The sequence below is a fragment of the Falco biarmicus genome, chromosome 5 (assembly GCF_023638135.1).
Source record: "Falco biarmicus isolate bFalBia1 chromosome 5, bFalBia1.pri, whole genome shotgun sequence".
Classification (NCBI taxonomy): domain Eukaryota; kingdom Metazoa; phylum Chordata; class Aves; order Falconiformes; family Falconidae; genus Falco; species Falco biarmicus.
Genome location: NC_079292.1, coordinates 60,305,158 through 60,325,749, shown reverse-complemented (window position 1 = coordinate 60,325,749; position 20,592 = coordinate 60,305,158). Strand labels below are relative to the sequence as shown.

General features: G+C 45.9%; 1 protein-coding gene across 2 annotated transcripts; it reads right to left on the bottom strand.

The window, feature by feature from the left end:
- Positions 1–28: 28 nt before the first annotated feature.
- PRDM4 (PR/SET domain 4) lies at positions 29–18,415 on the bottom strand. 2 transcript variants are annotated; one of them, XM_056340033.1, is made up of 11 exons: positions 18,184–18,415; positions 16,416–16,549; positions 15,569–15,754; positions 12,699–13,493; positions 9,465–9,614; positions 8,128–8,267; positions 7,290–7,375; positions 5,988–6,115; positions 5,126–5,440; positions 2,614–2,782; positions 29–1,186 (listed from the first exon to the last, which is right to left on the bottom strand). In XM_056340033.1, the coding sequence occupies exons 1-11, from the start codon at positions 18,192–18,194 to the stop codon at positions 877–879; spliced, it is 2,424 nt and encodes an 807-aa protein (XP_056196008.1). In that variant the 5' UTR covers positions 18,195–18,415; the 3' UTR covers positions 29–876. The 2 variants fall into 2 exon arrangements, with proteins under 2 accessions (XP_056196008.1, XP_056196009.1); XM_056340034.1 differs by having other exon boundaries at positions 8,128–8,246.
- Between the last annotated feature and the right edge of the window lie 2,177 nt (positions 18,416–20,592).

The following is a 20,592-nucleotide window of genomic DNA, read 5'->3' as shown; positions in this document are numbered from 1 at the left end:
GTATAAATACTAAAAAAAGAACATTAGAAAAGAGCCACATCTTTAATTTTTTTCAAAAGAAAACAACCGCATGAAATACATCTTCATTCCATAAATAATATTAGCAGCAAACCCTCCCATCATTCTAGGTGGTAAAAGGTTTACAGCACAACAGGTAATATATACTGTAAACACTGTCTGATCATCTGTAAGCCTCTTCCTTACTGAGTCTGTACAGTCTTTACCTCTTCACCTGCTTATATGGTCAAGTGAACTGGAGTGAGAAGAGGCAATAACTGTTCTCCAAAAGCCAATGTTTGATTTTCTGTACTGGGGTAATTGCTTTGCCTGCAAATGCTGATTTCACCGGTGCTTTTTTTTCTTTTTTAAAAGAAGGAAACCTGAGCTTTGCGCCAAACATCCTTCAGTGAAAAAGAATTCAAAAGCAAAAATACATCAACTGCCACCACTGTTTTTTGTTTGTTTCTCAAATTGTCATGGCTTTGGCAGTTAAGGACAGCTGGCTTACACGTCACTGCAATCACTCAACTACATTTCTCATTTGTGGCTCTTTACTCAAAGGGCTATGCAAGGTGTGTCACGTATCCCAGCACTGGATGGATTAATCTGAGTGATTTGGAAAAGAAGTATGCACAGTGTGTGAAAAAAATGTTGCCTCACATTTCCTTCTTAGCGACTCTTCACTTGTACATGCACGATCCATTCTCATTCAGTGTTCTGGCTACAGAGTTCATTAAGCGGTGGTAGTGCAGAGACCAAAACAGTAGGAAAACGCCTCATCTGACATATGGTGTTGACTGGAGAAACAAGGAAGAGGGTTGGGTTTTTTTCCTTCCCTAGTTATAACATCCAAGAAAATTTCCCTCTCTCTTCTCTTCATTTGTGTCCAGAGAGGGCATCACCTGTTGTATAGACTCCGTTGGTAATCCTACAGTCTTCAGTCCTGACAGAGTCTATTAATTCCTCCTCTGAATCCTCCTCCTCTTCCTCCTCTGGGGCTGACAGGCCGGATGTGGGGCCTTTACATATTTTTAAGTGGCGAGTGAGGTGATATTTGGTTAGATAAGCCTTGGAGCATTTTTCACAGACGTAGTCCCTCTTTCCTTCATGTGAATTGAGATGCTTCTTCAGGTGATTTGTCCTCAGAAACAGCTTGTCACACTTGGGGCACTTGATCTGCCGTTCTCTGCAAGACATGAAAAAGTTAGTTTGCTTCTGCCTCAAGGCAGCTGATGCTATATTAAATATACTGTAATAAATAGTGGGGTTTACTCCTAAATCTTATTTTCAATGTACATGAAGGAGAAGCAGACCAGAAATAACAGCAGTACCACAGCACTGAAGTGTAAATACTGCTCCGTTTTCTCTCACACAGTATGTACACAAAGCCACTATTCTCTGCTTCCCCCCCTGCCCCTGAACATCATTGGCAAAAGTCAGGCTTTTTGGATTAACTGCTAACTTGTAACCAACTGTTTTTCTTTCCTCATGGTAATTAAAGAAGAAAGAATTCTACAAGGCCTTTGTTTGTTTGTTTATTTTCTGAGTAAGACCAAACTCTGGTTAAGCTCCATGTTGTGGCAAGGGCAGAGATGTTGCCATGGCGGAAGGGTTAGTCTCCCTCCTTCCCACCCTGCCTAAACAGGGGAGAAAAAAAAAAACCAAAAAAAACCCCAAAGCTTCTGAGCGTTAACAACCCTCAGTCTGTAAATGCTAAGCAGAGGCTTACCAGACTGCACAGTCAAATTCTGTAGATGACTGTAAAAAAAGACCTCCCAGCAGCAGTGCTCCCGGCTCTGGCCATAAGAACAAGCAGCAAGTCTGTCTTGTCCGTCTCACGTTCACGCGAGCTGCACTAGGCTGTCTCCTAGGCAGCAGGACAGAAGGGGCTATCGATTCCAAGTCAGTACAAGAACCAGATGCTGAAAATTAAATAAGCAGAGGGACTAGCTTTGGGCAAGCAGCCTATAAGGAAGGACATTGGACTGGGAGTAACTAAACAGGATGGAGAGATACTCTCAGCAAAAGGAAAGATCTGGCTTGGCGGAGAGCCAAGAAGCTGGGAGAGACCCATAGATAACTGGAGGAGGACCTGGGGGTGGGGATCTGCCCAGACTGGGTATCTCCCTGCAGGAAGAGCAGGAGACCAAGTGCAGGAATGAGACCTGGGGGGAGGTAAGAACTGGGAATGGCTGCACCCCCAGCCTGGTGCTAAAATAGAGGGAGACTTCACTAACAAGCTACTTGGTGAGAATAACATTGAGGAGCTTAGGATATTTCGTGGTCATGCTGGGACGTGGGAACAGTTCTCAGCAGAGAACTAGATGTAAATCAACTAACCCCCACTCTCTTCAAAATGATGAGCATTCCAGAATGCAATTTCACAAGGTGCACGCCTGGAATTTCCTGTGTCATTAAATTCTTGCAAACAGTAGAACAGCACAACTTCAGCCAGTAACAAGGAATTTGTCCAGATTAACTTCTCTGTTGTTTAGAGGATGAAGCCATACTCCCTAGGCCAAACTGTTTGCAAACTGGAGATTCTCTCTTGAGCTGTTCAGCTTCATTATTTATTGCACTGTCTGTTCCAACGCATCCTGTGAGATCACTTACTGCGTGTGAGTGAGTACATGCTGCTTGAGGTCCTGCCTCCGCATGAATAGCTTTTCACAGTAATCGCACTTGAGATTCTTCTCCCCCGTGTGGATGACCATGTGCGATTCCAGGTGAGCCTTCTGGGTGAACGACTTGTCGCAGAGGGTACAGCGATAATTCTTCTGACCTGGGATTACAAATTGACAGTCGGTGTCCCAAGAAATACAGTAAGCAAACAAGCCTGACCACTTCTGAAAAATAAAATTTTACCCTGAAGAAAGGCAGACTATTTGTGAACAGGACCTGTTTCCTCCTGCAGTGCCTTCAGAATCGGTGTAAAGGCCTACCTAGTTACAGTCTAGATTTAGCTATGCAAAAAACAGGCATCTGACCTCATTTCATCACTCCCAAAGCTTTTCATCCCATGCCCCCAAGCCAACAAATCCACTTCATGCTACTGTTTCAAACCACTGAGCCATTCATGTGATGCAGGGTTCTGCACTTTGTCCTTCTAAATACCACTGATCCCTCTTCCTCCGGTGCTTGTGGTCAGTTTTCCTGTGAGACAGACTTTCTGCTCCTTGTCTACACCAAGGGTGCCCCCCTGTTCTGCATACCAAAACATCACCAGTAGGCTTGTAAATTTTCCAGCAAAGAGATTCAGGCAAACACTTAACGAGACTAGGCTTACCGAAGATGAATACTTGACTAAAAATAATTGTAGCCTCTTTTTTAATATTAACCATGGTAGCCATTTAATTACTGTACATTAGTACCTCCCCCTCTCCACTTATTTCCCACAGGAACTGTATCTGATGCCTTACCAGAGCCCAACCATATCTGATGCACTGCATTGCCTTTGTCTAGAAAAACAAGTTCTCTTACTAACAAATGCACAAGTGCAAAGCTCACTGGCTCTTCGGTAACTTCTGTGTTTTATCCCACTTTCCCACTTACCTATAGATCTTCCATTATTCTTTGCCACATATAGTTCAAATCCCCTGCACAGCACTGAATGCAGACTAAGCCTGAATACCACTTGAATTCCCCTCCCTGTGAGTACCACATTTGTACTTGATCGGTTTATTAGAACTCCTCACTACTGAGCCCACAGCTTGCTATGCTTAACTCAAGTGCACTGAACTCCCAGGGTTATTCCCTTTCCAGCTTTGTGATTTGCATTCTGTGATTCCCAATAGCTATTTCAACCTTACTGGGGGGAAAGGGGGGATAAAAATACCCACACTGTTCATCTTTCACTATTTTGTTTTCCTGTTTTAATGCTTGTTTGCTGATCTGCTGGCAGTTCTCCCTTTATCCCCAAAGGCTCTAGTGATATCCAAATGCCCACAGCATGTTCAGACTTAAGTTTTCATGAGTGACAGAGCTGAGCCTTATCCACAGGAATCTGCCCCACAGTCACCAATTTCAGTCTTGTCCCATTTCCTTAAGATGAAAAACAATTCAAGTACAAAAGAGGGGAAAGATCTCAGCCCCATATTTAAGTGGACAACTTTCCACATTACAAGCTCTCAAACCCAGCTGACTTTTTCTCATGAGCAGAAGGGAACCCTTTTTTAATCGTAACTGCCAGCACTGGATCTGCTGTGTGGGAACAAAGAATTTCTGTCTCCCAGACGAAGGCTGACACTTCTTCCCAACTGTAACCAACTTCAAATCATCAAATGCTTTTAGATGTGGCACAGTCAGCCAGAACACAGGTCTACATACTCTTCTCTGGGCACCCACACCACTGAACCCAGCAGAGTCCCACCCTACCAGCCAACGCTCCCTCGGGCAGTGCCTGGGCAGCCAGCCAGGGTGCCAGCGTTCTTACAAAGGGAGGTCGAGGGAGGCGATTCTGCCCCTCTGCTCTGCTCTTGTGCAACCCCACCTGGAGCGGTGCGTCCAGTTCTAGGGTCCCCAGCACAGGAAAGACATGGACCTGTTGGAGTGGGTCCAGAAGAGAGCCATGAAAACGATCAGAGGGCTGGAGTACCTCTCCTATGAAGAAAGGCTGAGAGCGTTGGGGTTGTTCAGCCTGGGGAAGAGAAGCCTTGGGGGAGACCTTATTGCAGCCTTTCAGTACTTAAACGGACCTTCTAAGAAAGGCAGAGAGAGACTTTTTACCAAGACCTGTAGTGACAGGACAAGGGGCAATGGTTTTAAACTGAAAGAGGATAGATTTAGATGGGACATAAAGAAGAAACTTTTTTACAGTGAGGGTAGTGAGACACTGCAACAGGTTACGCAGAGAAGCTGTGGATGCCCCACCATCAGAAGTGTTCAAGGCCAGGCTGGATGGGGCTGAGTGACCCAGTCTAGTGGAAGGTGTCCTTGTCCATGGCAGGGGGGTTGGACTAGATGATTTTTAAAGGTCCCTTCCAACCCAAACCATTCTACGATTCTGTTTCTAAGAGCTTAGATCTATGGACAAAAGCCCTGCCAACTGGCCAAGGGATCAGAGAGAACAGGTCCTGCCCCAATGTTTTACTAGCACAGGCAACTCCGTAAAGTCGCCGACCCTTACCTGTGTGTATCTTGAGGTGTGTCCGTAAGTTGCTAGGATCACTGAAAGCTTTGCTACAGAAATCGCACTTGTGCGGCTTCATGCCCATGTGCCCCATGAAGTGGACGTGGAGCTTGGAAGGGGAAATGAAAGCCTGGGGGCACATGGAGCACTTCCACTTCCTTTCCTTGCCATGGCCTGGCCCATGGCTGCTGCTGTGCCCCTGACTGGGGAGGTGGCTGTGAATATGGCTGCTCAAATGGGCCTTGAAGTCCGCATAGGAAGCGCATTCCTTTCCGCAGTGGCAGATGTGCATGTCCGGATGTTCGGGGACACCTTTGGGCACAGAAGCATCACTTTTAGTGAGGCACAGCAAGGCCTAACAGAGTGTGAGTGTGACCCACGTTAACACTTTGTCTGTGGTAGCAAAGCCAGCTGCAGGGATTTCTACCCCCATTCCTTTCAGCCCTGGTTCCTGCTTTTCCGCTCTTTTAGGTAGGCCATTTAAAACGTTATGAGAGGCCAAACTTTGGAATGGTTTTTAGCACAGTTCCACCAAACAACCAAAGGCGGGGAAGGATAGGAAGATCTTGAGCTAGCAAAACTCCCTTAGGACCACATCGATGAACAGAAGAAAAACAATCCTTTTTCTTTGAAACTGCAACCATTTACTCCTGATCAGTGGAATTAGATAGTGAACTGTTTCTTTTAAACGATGGTACTCCTGTAGTCATGAGATGTAAAAGGAAACTATGACATGCACCACTAGGAACTGAGAAGGAACATAACGCACTCCCCAAGTCACAGTGCCCAGAGATGGGACTAAAAGGGAATTCAAACCGAGTACTCCCTGCAGAGCTAACAAAGATGAGTGTTTACTTACCAAGTTGTCGTGCATAGTCCCGACTGTAATAGAAGAGAAGCTCATGTTCAGGTGGGATGTCCCGAGAGGTGCAAAAGTAAATTTTTCCATCGTGAGGATAAGCCACAAGATTCTGCTCTTCCCGGTTCCTACAGCAATAATGAGAGTTATGAAATAAAAGAAAGCCCTCCAGAAATAATGACTTTTTGAGAGAGAGAAAAAAAAGAAGGAAATTCCTATAAATAGGTCATGAGAAAACCTCAGTGCTTGTCAGCACACTATAAAACTTTCCTGTCACTTCTGTCCTTCTTTAATAAAGGAAAGTAAAGGAAAACCGGACCTTGAGAATCAATCTGCTCCACCAAATGATACATTTTTCACACCACTGCAATATCTTGCTGAGAAAACTATTAATAGACATTAGAGTGGGCTGAGAGAAGATAGTTTATGATCTCTTAAGAAACTACAAAAATACATTTTTTTCATACCAACTCCCTTAAGAAATACAGAACACATGAGGAAGAAATAAGTATCAGTAAAGTCTTAAAGCAAAATTATCTTCAAAAATAATTCTTGAAAAGCATTTCCAAGATGTGAGGATTCATCTTCTGAAGCTGTATCTTACATATATATTTGTTCCCGGTATTTGAAACCAGCAAAAGTTCTGCCCCACTGCAGTGGGAGATCAAGCATTAACTTCTAGATTCCTGCATACGGAAGCAATGAAGCAAGTTGCAGGGGAAACCTGCTTTGTGTCACAGAGCAGTAAGAAAGGTTCAGCCTTCTCAGTGGACCATGTATGGAGCAATACTGAAGGCAGTCTGGATGGTTTTCATCACAGGCTCCAGAAAGACTGAAAAGGACAGCTCTCAGGAGTTGTAGGAGCTTGGAACTTGGCCAAAAAAACCCAGGGACACTTTCCTAATCAAGTATTAAAATCAAACAGGCAATCAACGTCAACTTCACAGTCGTATCCAAAAGGAATGGAAGAGAGGTAAGGTAATAACAAGCTAATACACAGTAAGCTAATATAAAAAGAACCTGGTTTAAAGCTTTAGAACAAGAGAAACTAAGTATGTGGGCAGATTTGGGGCTGGTTTACTGCAGCATGCATACTGATTCCCCCATAACATTCGCCACTGGGTGCTCTGTTTCATTCTCCCCACCAGTCCAAGATGCATAGATAATTCCTGAAGGTTCCTTGGTCCCGAGCTCATTACCCATCTGGGCAGTCAGTGCAGCAGTGGACATTCTCCATCACAGCCTCCTATGAGCCTGCAGCTCACACTCCAAGCTACTTGGCGCAGTACCGGTGGTTCTCACCTGGCTTTGCGTACAAACATCATCCAGTTACATTCATTTTCATCAGTTGTAATGACGCAGAACTCCAGGACACCATTGTGATAGATCTACCAAGAAAAACAAATGCAATCTTAGGACAAAACACAGCAACAAATGCAGTGAAAGCCAGCTTCTCTCTTTAAGAGAGGATGTATTTACCTAGAACAAGCCAGGAGGTCTCCATTGCCATTGCCAAGACCACAGCCCTGTTCTTACTCCTTACTTTCCCTTTCACACAGAAATCTTGACCTCTCTGCTACCCAGGAGGTTACAAAACGTGTTTATCAGCATCTTTCCCACACAACACCTTTAGCTCCCAGCAGAAATGCATTTGGCCGTTTTTCTTACAAGCCAAGCCCTGTGAACAATAATGTCTGGGTAAACTGTACATGTTTATTTATATAGATCAATTTTACTTTCTGAACATGAAATGATGTGAAAAAGAAAGCTTTAAAGTGGCTTTCCTAAAACAAATCTTTCATTGCCTGGGGGAACTTTCAATAAACAATGATAGAAAACAAACAAGTGCTGCCTAGTAATTCATATACAATCTCTGCTGCAACTCCGCACAAATACTGGAAAACCACATACAGCCCTTTAAAAGAAAAGGCATTAAAGAAGTTCATTGTACTTCAGGACTCATTACCAGCATATTACATGGTATACAGCTCTGCTATGCTGATATTAAGTATTAGACAATCAAACGGCATTAATATTGATTTTTAGAAAGGATGGTAACATTAAAGCTGCTGTGTCATGTGGTGGCTTTCATCAAATAAAGGCATGCCTGCAGACTCTGTGAGCCACAACATCCACTGACCTTCCAGATGTGACTAGCTGCTTTGTCTGTCCAGTCAGCCACCTCCAGAGAATGGCTCTGCTGCCCGATCAAAGGTCCAAAACAAGTCCTTACAGGAATGGTTTCTCGTGTCCACACACCTATCAGTAAAAGACCAAAATCTGCAGAAATCAATTCTTTAAGCAACTAAACATACATAACAGAGAGGTGGGAGGCTTATGGGATAATGCTCCAGGGGGAGGATCTAGGCATAAGATCATGAAAGCTTCTACTTCACATGTAAAACACACCTAAGGCAGAGACAAGAACCACCACCACCACATGACGCTATTGGGAGCCGCTTTGTTGTAATTACAAATATTTATTTTGTTTGTCAAAAGCAAGTAATTTACTTTTCAGTAAGCTATAAAACTAAGATCCTAGCCACTTGTACCAATTAAAGTTTTCATGGCACTTTCTGCAGAAGCAGAAAATACTAGTTTCAGTAACTACATTTCGCCTACCTAATCCCCAGGAATTTCCAGAATTGTTGCTGGGCATTGTTAAGCAGCTTCTGCATTTCTCCCCAGAGGCAGCTGTATTTCTGTCATGGGCAGAGGGATTCCTGCGTGTATATTATTTATTATTAAACATTTATATATGTATAGGTCTACATGAATACACTGAATAGGTTTTAGGAATAAACTGGAAACTAGTGCAGCTTGAAAAGAACAGATGTAATCTACTCTCAACAAGCAGCATCACTAAGCAAGCCAATAATCACATTCTTCTCTAGCCTTCAGATCCTTAGGGTATTGCATTGTACTCTTCCATTTCCAGGTGACAATTGTGTGAAATACAGTAACAAGGTCCACATCCAGTGACAAGGTCACAGTCTGCATGCCAAATGTAAAGGGGGGGGGAGGGGAAAAAAAAACAAAAAAAAGAGGCACTCGTGATCAATACTCCAATGTGAGCATCCAGAAGACCCACAGGTAACAAACCAAGCTGATGAACAAGCAGACAGAAATCTCCTTCATTATTTCTAATTGCTATCCTCCCACAAATTTTAAGTGCTGTAATGTTTTCTTATCAAAGCTGTGCCTGGGCTGTTTAGCTCAATAAAAATAAACACCATACCTTGCTTGTGCTTGACCTTATGAAGTGTTCCAGTAACACTCCAGAGTCTAGCTGCAGCCTAAGTAGTAATCAGAGGACAAGAAGCTCTTGCACAATGTAAGTCAGGGTGATTACAGAAGACAGAACCACCTCTCTATTGCAGTGTTTCTTTCCCATATTAAAATCCCTACAGTTTTGGGTTTCAGGCATTGAGTGTATTTTAAACCACTGCATAGAATACATACTAATCTGATTCTTACCCGCTTCAGCTCCCATGATAGACTGCCGAAGGACAAGCTGCTTAGGGAGAGAAAGCCTGGCTCGACTCTCTATCGGGTTGTCAGGGACAAAGGTGACGGGCCCGTGATCTGGGCAGTCTGATGGATATGCCTTGTCACACAGTGTGCACCCTGCAAAGAGGGGAAGGGACAACAGCGATTAAAAAGATGCAACGGTCCCCAAAGTGCAATCAGTTCCCAGCCAATATGCTTCAGCTCAGCTCCTGCCCAAGGCTGCTTCTATCTGGTTTATTTACTCAGAAGAATACAAACCATATTATTACAGTCAGATGGGCACCAATGCATATGTCACTGTTCCTAGCCAATTCAGATCAAATGTGAGGATATCCACCTGCCTTCCTGATGGTAAATTAATCACCTAGACTCCAGACTATCCATACAGGGGTAATCCAGCAATGGGACAAAGTCCACTCTTCATCTAAACTACTGCAAAATAGATGGCAGTCTCCCCACAGCTGGCAGTAATGCTGATGATGGAAAAGCTATTTTCTCTCTGCTCACAAGTGAAATTACCTTTAATGGCAGAAAAATCCAAGCCATACCAAACCAAACACTTTGTAACCGGTTATGTTTTTGGAATTGACCAGGAACATCAAGAGTTTTCTTGCATGTAAAACCTCAAGGATATTCATGCAAAGGGACAGTAAGGTCTTCTTTCTAAAATTTTTCCAATTTGAAACCTCTTATCTCCATTTAAATTCAGACAATGGGCAAATCTTTATGGCAGCAAATATCTGACCTCACTGCTCATACAGTGGACCTCTGTGGGATGCCGCTGAATGGAACAAAAAAACAAAGCCCAAAGAAGAATCAGTAGCATCGCTTTCCCAATCTGTCATTCAGCATAAGTACTGCTGAAAAATAAACCAGTGGAAGTCTTCAGTCTAATAAGCTTGGGGAAAAGTACAGCATAAAATGCTCTCATCTAGAAAAACTGTGTCATTTTAATTCTCTATGAATAGAGCAACCAACAACTACTCAGCAACCACCCTCATGATAAATCTTCATCTGAAGAAGCTCAGCTAATTAAGCAGGTTTTCCACAAAGACCTTCTTTGGCCTCTTGATGGCTCAACTCCAGTACAAGAGACCTATCACAGAAGTAGCCTCCAGCAGGCACAAAGAACAGCTCCATTATTTCTTGTTTAAAGATATTTTTGGGTCACTCCATACATCGAAGTACCAGAATCTGACCCCATACAAAGTACAGTTTGATCAACTACACAATTACAGATAGGAAGGTACTCAGAAAATTATTAGGTAGAACCTATATAAGCATTGCTTCATGTTCACAGATGACATGTAGGAGCACAGCAACAACAGCCACCAGACCTGAGTAATGAGAAACACTATTTGTAACAGTTGTTTCTAAGCGTTGCCTAGCACACACAGCTGCAGGTCTGTGGACTAGCTGCAAGGAAAGGCAAAGGGGAAGAAAAGCAAGTTCTAGGCATGTGACACTTCCACTTGGAAAGGTTTTAGGGATTCATACATTTTTAAGAAGTTGGGAACAAAAAATGCAACACTCTACAGGAAGCAAAATTTTTCAGTTTCTGTTTCTGTTCTTGTCAAATAATGAGGGGGACGATCACAGTAATTACTTCTCTGATCTGAGTATCGAGAACTATAGGCAAAGATGACCAAAAAAAGGGCTACTTAAAAGTTTCACAAACATTCAGGACTGTAGCAAAGGCACACTGTTTTCTTCCCATTTAGGAACAGAGTAAAAAGTTTTCTGCAAAAGGCTCTGTCTCCTGCCTTCTCAGTAGGGAAAAACCACCGAGAGACTCTAAAACAACTCCTCCTCCTTGCTCTAACCTGTCTGGACAAAAATTCATGTTTTATTCAGAAGAACTTAAAAAACAACAGTTAAACCTTGCCAAGTCAAGGATCTATTTTGCAAATCACATGAAAGCACCAGGCATGCAATAGCCATTAAACATCCTATGAACGGGAAGCATCATCTGGGAAACTGCTTAGGACTACTTTAAGTATAGTGACAACAAGCTGGCACATCAAGTCTCACTTCAGTGAATCACCAGCGATTTCACCACAAGCATATTGGATATCATACTATTTTATCCATTATTTGTTCAACATGCAGCAGATGCTTGTAAGAACTTCCGAGTGCATCATCTGTAAAACTCCTCCTCTAGGAGTTGTCAATTCATCACAGTTCTACATCCACCTGAATGTAAGTTGTATTTAATCCCACAGAACAGAAGTTTCAATTCAAATATCTGACTAGACACTCGGCACTAAACTGCACCTCTCCCATTGCTAACCAAGGCACTATTTCTTTCCATTTCTTAAGAAATGTTCTGCGGGCAAAGCTTGTCATAAGGCTCTGGCAGTTGTAGGGCCAGATTGCGTGCGCAAGAGCAGCACTCAGCAGTTGTAGGGCCAGACTGCGTGCAAGAGCAGCACCAGCAATGCTACCACAACTAATAAAACTGAATATAGAAGCTGGCCTTACGCTTCAGTGGTGGGAAGCCAGCTGTCCCAGCAGAAGAGAACTTCACAGTTCTCAAACACCATTCCTTGAACAACAGGATTGAGGGAGTGCAATGTCCAGTGCTTCTCTCTTCCTAGAAGACCAACTAACCTCTGGACTGAAGTCCTTTGATGAGAATAATTAGAAATATTAAAAACTTCCCTCCCTCTGCTCTTTTTCCAGCAGGTCTTGTTGAGAACGACATTTTCATGATGATTGTTCATGTGTCAATGAAACTTTTGCAAAATCACATAACGTCATACTATACAACTATGCCCACTTGATGAAACGTATGGCTTGTGGTGGTGTTTGTTGTGGTTTTTTTAATGGGGCAAGAAGAGTCATTTGTGATGCAACTGAAAGACAAAAGTCTCATTGCAAAGGATAGTATCAGCATATACACAAAAGGCCAGAGGTTCATAAATAACTCTGCTTCCAACCTCAAGGCAACATGGGAGATGGATACAAAGAGAATGACACCGATCATGTCTACTATGTCCTATCATGTCTACTTCCATTTCTACTGTCATTTCAGCATGGTTAATCTGCTGCTGCAGATGTTCCAACCTTTGAAACTTTTATTTAATAACTAAGTTTCCTTCACTGGAAATCCGTAAGACTAGCAACAGGAGTCCTGTCATCCCACCAGACAACAGCTACATTACAAACCCTACCCCAAGAAAGCAGGAAATGCGCACTTACATATGGTAAACAAGGTTGCCATGTTCTCCTTGTTTGAATTGGAGTCTTCCATTTGCAGAGAGGATGGTACAAAGGCGAGATTGTCTGCAGACACATCCACATGACTTGGCCCCATGGCTACTTCCTGATTTATGGAAGACACCGCCACTGGCTCGAGGCCGAGGCCCACTTCGTGCAAAGCTACCGAGTCCAGGGAAGCTAGGTTGTGTGAGGTAGAGAGCGCCACACTCACAGAGTTGGTGCTCATGGCCACAGTATGAATGGAGTCATTTAGTGTGCTGTCCGATATTCCTGTCACCCGCCCAGTGATGTGGTCAGGTTCCATGACGACAGGGAGTTCCAAAGTGCTACCGTGAATGGGAATGACACCGCTGTGTCCCACCGCATCCGATGTCAAGTTACTCCCCACCGTGTCTACGGCTAAAGGTTCATGGCTCCGGGAGCTGTTTGGGATCTGTGAATGATCCCCAGCTACATCATCCATCGTAAGCTCCTCCGTCATCCCATCTGTAGAGATGGGGCTGGTTACCCTTGAAACACTCTCCATAGTGATTGCAGTATCCAGTGCTACCTCGTGGCTGTCACTCGGATGCAGATTTTGAGCACCATGCGCGTTCACTGCGCGGGAGTCCATGGAGACAATCCCTGGTTCCAGCCCCACGGTTCCACTGGGCTGGTAGGGATCTAGGGCAGAGGGATTGCTGGAGACTGACAATGCCGGATTGCTATCAACATTTATAGTGTTGGGATGGATGTACTGAGGTGGAGGTCTGTCAGCCAAGTAAGATAAGATACCTGATGGAATGAAAGGGGGAAAGAGAAGAAGAGTTCAAATATTGAACAAAAATACCTCACCATCACAGCATAGTACATAAAAGATCTTGATCCTTGAAGACATGCTCTTTACATTATGTCCAATTAAAAAACACTGATTCCAAAACAAGGCTCACAAACATATGCCAAGCCAACACTCTTGTCGAAGTATCATTTGACAACAAATACAGAGCTTCCATCCAACAGAGCAAGCCTCTGGTTACTTGTCAAACTCCAAACAACCAAGTTTCTGGCAGCATTTAACCCAGGCTCCTCAGTACAAAGACTGAGGCCAAAAGAGGTTCTTCACATTTTAGGCACAATTTTTCATTCTGAAGAAATAGCTCACAGAGGATGAAGGACTGCTAGTGGAATCTAACATTTGATGATCCCTGATTCATCTTTGGTAGGAGTAGAAACAGTTCTCCAGGATACATCCTTTTTGCTCAGGTGTTTAACAATGCTACCTCATTCCTCTAAGGCTAAATGACACAACTGTCCACCTCTGCCATCATCAACTGCAATTCTGAAGGATCAAGATAAGGTCTCTCAAAGGTATTGTGTGTCATCTGCTTTCTTTCCTTACATGAAAAGTATGGGGTTTTTTCTCCTAAAATAACAGCCCAGTTAAATTTAAATCCAAAACCCTAACATCCTTTTCGGCAGCTCTGGGAAGTTGCTCAATGTCAATCAATCCTGGAACTTAAGATATGAAAAACCACTAACCTGGTATTTACATACTACCAACTTCTCTTCTTGGACAAAGCTAAAAAAAAAAAAGTCTTTGGAGGAAATACATCAGCACATTCAAGTAAACAGTACTTCCAGTGGAGACAGAGACAGATTTTGCAGATTCTGTGAGATCTGAGTCAGCATGTTTCTTTTTGGCCTTGAACCCTGTGAGCCATTTGTTCTGTAAGTTTTCCATTCAAACATGTCCGTTATTATAAGGATACAAGCACAGCTATTCTTTCTGCAGCACAACCCCATTAAAAATGGCTAAGCCAAGAAATGGACAGTTCAATTTAACCAGGTGCATCAAATACTTCTGCATGCCGTGCTGCCTTGTGGCTTGAACAAGGAAGATCCTTGAAGGCCGTAAGATGACTGATGGAAGACCCCTATGAAACATCAGACTAAACATCACACAGACTAGAAAGAAAAAGAAAACATTTCCGCATAAATTATTCCAGCTCAGAAGAATGGCAAATAACCTTTGGTCCTCAAATGCACTGTCTCCTCCTCTACTCTTTGCCCACAAAATGGGCAGGCATGTAATGCAGTAAGAAAGGTTATCCTAAGCAGCTTGCAATTTCACCCACTAGTCAACAGGTAGCTGGGTGAGATCTGGGTGAGATTTTTTTTCCTAAGCTGGGTTAAACTAACAACGCTCACTGGCTGACCTTGAAGAAGTTTATCTATCCCCTTCCACCCTGTCAATCTTAGCTACAAAACAAAACAAGGACTAAACTTAAGGTTTGAATTTCTGTGCCTTCATACACTAACATGTAAAATTCTACAACTACGCTCTAAAACACACACAAGAGAGGAATCAAGATAGAAATCAGTATGCTAGGCCTTTGGAAATCAACCTTGAACAAAAATGAAGAAAAACTATGCCATGGGTGGGGAAAAGCCCAAAACTCCTCAGTTGGTGGCTTGCTCTTTTTGAGCTTTAAACTACTGTAACCTACTATTATGTACATATTAAGTACTGCTTCAGACTACAGGAGAAATAAAAGAAGCAGCTTTTGAGCTACAAGCCATTTAAGATAGAAACCAGGCATGCTTTGGTTTCTGTTCATCTTAAAAACAAGGCAGCAAGAGGAGTGATCAGAGGTTTGGTTTAAATAGAAAATGCCCTGCAGTTCTCTTTCTACACATGTACAGCAACAGAGACCTGAAAATAAAGGTGTGTAAATGATGCAACAGATTCCAGACACACTCAGGGAATTTACAGCTCTGCAAAACAGTCGGTCTTGCCTGCTTCAGGACAGAAATAGGTGGCTCTCAAAACAATTTCTCTGTTCCCCATCCATCAACACCAGACCACTTACCAGGTAGAATGTGTCTGAAATAGCTGCTCTCCAGGTGAGGGTATGGTGGCGGAGGTAGGGTGTAGTTTCTCTCTGGTATACCACACATCACTCCTCGATCCCCAATACCCATTGGGAGCATCAGAGACAGAGCAGAGGGCAAGGAACTCAAGGAGGGGCCCAAGTTTGGAATTGCAACAGGCAAGCCTGTGAAAGAAAATGCCCATTTAAATTCAGTGGAACTACTTCAGCTTATGAACACACAAGCTAACGAAGAGGTTACTAACTCCTCAGGAGCTCCCCATAGAAGTACAGTATGGTACCATCAAAGTAAGGTGGTAAGCTTCAAGGAAAGGATCACAGTTACCACAGCAGAGAAGCACACCTGGAATGTGGCTAGATCTTTTTTGGATACATTAGGTAGGGCCTGCTTCTACTTTACAATTGTGAAGGACTTTTGTCTGTGTAGCCCTCTGAAAAAACAAAGCTGGAAAAAGTTTCGCTTTACACATGAACAACCATTATTTTCACCTGAGTGAAGACAGACATAAATGGACACAGATTTGCAGGTACAGTTTTTATTTCAAAGGATTCTGCTACCACCCACCAACCCACAGTGGAAACCACTCCATTAGAACAAAAAAAGACTCTCATTAAGGTGTAAGCCTGGTAAGCACACATCGCTTTTGCTTTGCCCGCGTAAGGATGGCTTAAGGTCTATCCTTCCCCAATTCTGCATCACCTCATTACCTGCTAAAGCCATGACTTGCTATCAGAGTAAGCGCTGCTACCCAGTTACAAACATCCCTGTGACAGTAAAACACAGAGCATGAGCTGTCACACCCTTTGCGGGAGCTTTCTCCATTACCTGGTGCTGGTATGGCGTTGTGAGTGGGTGATGCTGCCAATCCCAAGTGACTCCCCGAGACCGGCAGGGCATTGCTCACAGAGGATGAGGTCAGCTGGTCCATCCCTACAGGACTCAAGTTCATTTCATTCATTCTGGGCCCAGGGAACAGAGGGGGGAGGGGAAAAAGAAAAACAGAAGCAAGAGCATTCCTGATTACTGACTGTACTGCAGTGAGGTAGGGCTGAGCAAACAAACTCAAAATCAGATATTGACATGTAAAAACTCTGCCTTAGAAAGCTAAGCATAAAGCACATTAGCCACTCGCTCTGTGATCACATCACAATCAATACATATTGATCATATTAGATAGCAATAACCAGGATTAAAAGTCAGTTCAAAAACACAAATCAGACCATAGCTTTTTCCTTGCCATCCAGAAAACAAAGTCTCAGTCGTAGTAGTCAAAGCCACTATGTCTAAAGTATTGTGAACACAGATCCATTTACAAGCTGAATGTCACAATTACTCAGGCGATGGCACCAGATTCATAGTTTGTGACTTCTGGATGCTACATTCATGTTCAAAAACCAAAGTCAAGGAAGAGGAGGGCAAAAGATCAGTTAAAAATAGTAATGGACACAAAACCTCTAATTCACCATCAGCTCGACCAGGCCAATAGTGACAAGAGTCGCCACTGCAGTAGAGCCATTGTATAGTTTTAACAGGCTGCCTCAGTCTGGTTTTGCAGACATGGCATATGCCCCTATCACATTAGAGGCTAGCACCATGGATTATCTGTTATTTCGGAGCGATCAACCGGTAGTTCTTGAGTGCCTTTAACTCTCAAGCTACTCAAGTGGGCACACACCATATGTGCGGCCGTAGAGCTGCAGGAACCACCGGGCTGCCCAGCCACCCAAATCCCCAGCCTGGGGAGAAACCACACCAGCTCGGGGCATGTCTGTCCTCTGGGGTCTGAAACCGCACATGCAGCCCAAACCGGTCCCTGGGGACGGGGACGCCAAGAAGATGTCGCCTCCTAATTGTCAACAACTTTGCAAGCTCTGCCTGGCCTTTGCTCTGTCCACTCTGGCACTCCTGCCCACGCACCAGCTCCTGGCTGGAGTCTGCAGGGCCAGAGCGCCCGGCTGCCCCCAACAGCGCTCACAGCCCCGCAACGAGTCCCCGCAGCCCCCACCCGACCCCAGCTCGGGTGCCCCCGCAAGCATCGGGCCCGAGCTGTCGCCGTGCCGACCGGGAGCCGGAGCTCGGGCTGCCGCTCCAGTACGGCCAGGTACCGCTCACCCTGGGAAAACGGCCAAATGCACCAAACTCACACAAGTCAACCCGACGGCCCGAGCCCGCAAACGGCGCCGACGACTTTCATCTCGCTTGTGGCCGCTCTGCGCACCGCGCCGCCCCCTGCCCCCCTCGCCCGCAGGGGCTCCGCGGGGACGGCGCCGAGAGGTCCGGCTGCCCGGCGGGGCAGGGGTATCCCCGCCGGCCCCCACGGCTGCTGAGGGGCGGCGATGCCCGAGGGAGGGGGAGAGGGACCCACCACCCTCGCCCCGGGACCGAGGGGCGGCGAAGCACCGGGGCCAAGCCTCGGGGCCTGCGAGAGGCGCTGACCGCTTGGCGACCCCCTCTCCTCCTCGCCCTCGGCCGGAGTGCGCGCCGCCGCCGCCGCAAGGCCGGAGGTGCCCGTCCCCCGCCCCGCCCGGCCGCCGTCCCGCCCGCCTCCCACGGCCCCCGCTCCCCCGAGCCCGGCGGACGCGAGGGCGCTCACCTGGGGTGCATGGGGCCCGGCGGCGGAGCGGCCGCAGGCGCATCAGGGCCCTCAGCCCCGGCCCGCCGCCGCCCCTCGGGCAGGCGCCTGCCCCCGGCCCCGGCCCGAGCCCCAGCCCCGGCCCGGCCGCAACCACCGCCGCCGCCGCCTCATGGGCGGGGCCCCGAGCAGCGCGGGCCCGGCCGCGGGGGGGGAGCGCGGAGGAGGAGGCGGGAGAGGGCGGCGGTGATGGCGGCGGCGGCGGCGGGAGGGGGACGGGGGCCGCTTCCGCCGCCGCGCGCCACATCCAGGAAGCGGCGCCACCGCCCCGGGGCTCGGCCGCTCCCCGCCCGCCGCCGCCGGGGTCCGTGACGGGGCGGGCCCGGCCGCCGCCGCCATGCTGGCGCGGAGGGGCCCGCCCGGTGCCGGCCCGGCTCGGCCCTGACCTCCCGGCAGCCGCCTGCCCGCCGCGGCTCCCCGGCCCGCCTGCCCCCGGCAGCCGCCGCGGGGCTGGGCGCCAGCCAGCACGCTGGAGGCCGCGGCTGCCTTCGGTGAACCTCGGCGGCGCTCCGGCCCCTTTCGCCGCCACCTCCCCGCCTGGTTTCCAGAATATTTCCGGCGCTGTGGGGTGGACTGGGGCGGCCCGGACACGGCCGTGCTCCTTCCTCGGAGGAGCATCTGGGTGGCACTCTCCGGTCACAGGGCATCATCCCCGGCATGGTCTGTTGGCCGAAAACGCCTGCCTTGGTTTCAGGTGCCACTGCTTCTAGAAGGGTGCGATGCTTACTCTGATTTCCCATACAATAATCCCAGCGGCCCCACTGCTTTTTCATTGCACCCTCCTATCTGCTCTCATTAGAGGGTTGTGTTTCATCTCCCCCGGTACCATCAGTCTGTGTGTCCCAGCTACCTTCTAGACATTGACTGCAGTTCGATTATCAGTAATTTACGGCTCATATCTATAATTCCAACTAAGACTAGATTGCAGAGGAATCTCTTGATGTGTGCAAGTAGTTTTGTAGCTTGCTTTCACCCGTGACACGTGGATATTCATCACATTTGCTGCTTAAATCAATCTACAAGTTCCTTAAGTGCTGGGGTGAACAGCTGTTTCCTGAGACACAGTAATGTAGTTCTGTAATTTGATCATGCCTACACTTAAATGATGCCTCATTAAATAAGACATCCCTGGATAGGGTGTCTGCACAGGAGGAAACTTAAGGTATTTTTCTGCCCACTACCTTTTGATCTAAGGAGCCTAAATGTAGAATTTGGAAGGGTCATTCCAGTTCAGTACACACTTATCGGTTCTTCTAGGGATGGAAACATGCTCTCCTCGTTTGGCTTTAGCTGTCAGAAAGTTGGACACCTTGCACACACTAGTTCTTCAAGCTGTCTCTGTAGCGGAAGGAGAGAAATAGGCTGTCTCAGAGGGTGCTTCACCCCATCCTGAGGTAGGTGTCTGAGATGGGTGAGAATTCCCTTTGGAGCTGCCTCTCTGTGTCTGTGGCCTGTAATTGGGACTTGCGTAATTAGTGTAGTCTAAATATATAACCTCTAGAGGACTATGTTCAGGCAAAGTAAATTCAGGTCTCTGTCATTCATGACCAAAAGAATGATGTCATTTAGCTTACCATATATCCCACAACATCTCCTGTTCTCCACTAAGCCAGATAATCCTTACTCTAGTCATGACTGAGTGTATCTGAATTGGCCCACAAACGTTGCTTCATCAAGTCAAGAAAGAACTCGTCAAGTCCTCAGGTTTTCAGAGACTGCTAAGCTTGTGACAGGAGGTTTATCTGTGCTTCACTTTCACGTGTGTAGTACCACATATTCACATGGTTAGTGCTAATACTGCATATCTTAGAAACTCCAGTGAATGATTACAAGCCCAAAAGTATCCTTCTTCACATAGCATTCTATATTACATAGGAGATGACTTGAGACCTTCCATTTTCAGTTCTCATCCTTACAACTTCGCAATTACACCCAGTACATCTTGGTTCAGTCCTGAAATGCTAGGTTATCCCAAGCCTCTCGCTCGTCTTAATGCCAATTATGATAGTGTAATTCTACCGCAGAACTGCTCTGGCACCAAAATCCTTATGCTATTTCAACTATCTGAGCTGAAACTAATACTTTGAGCCTATGAGCCAGATTGGATGTAGTCATACACAGATAAGAGTGTTTTCTCCTACTGTCAAACATGAATCCTCTGAGATTCCAGCTTTTTTTTGTAGTCACTTTGCTCCCTTGAACGAGTGATATCTTAACTACCAGTTTAAAGTACAAGTATCAAAGGAAGCCAGTGATAGTACGAAGTGTCACTGAATGAGAAATTAATCTGTGTCTATAGAGATGTATGCCACACACCCAAGGTATTGTGATAAAACACATTTAAGAACTGTTTCTTCTGCAAGGGAAGAT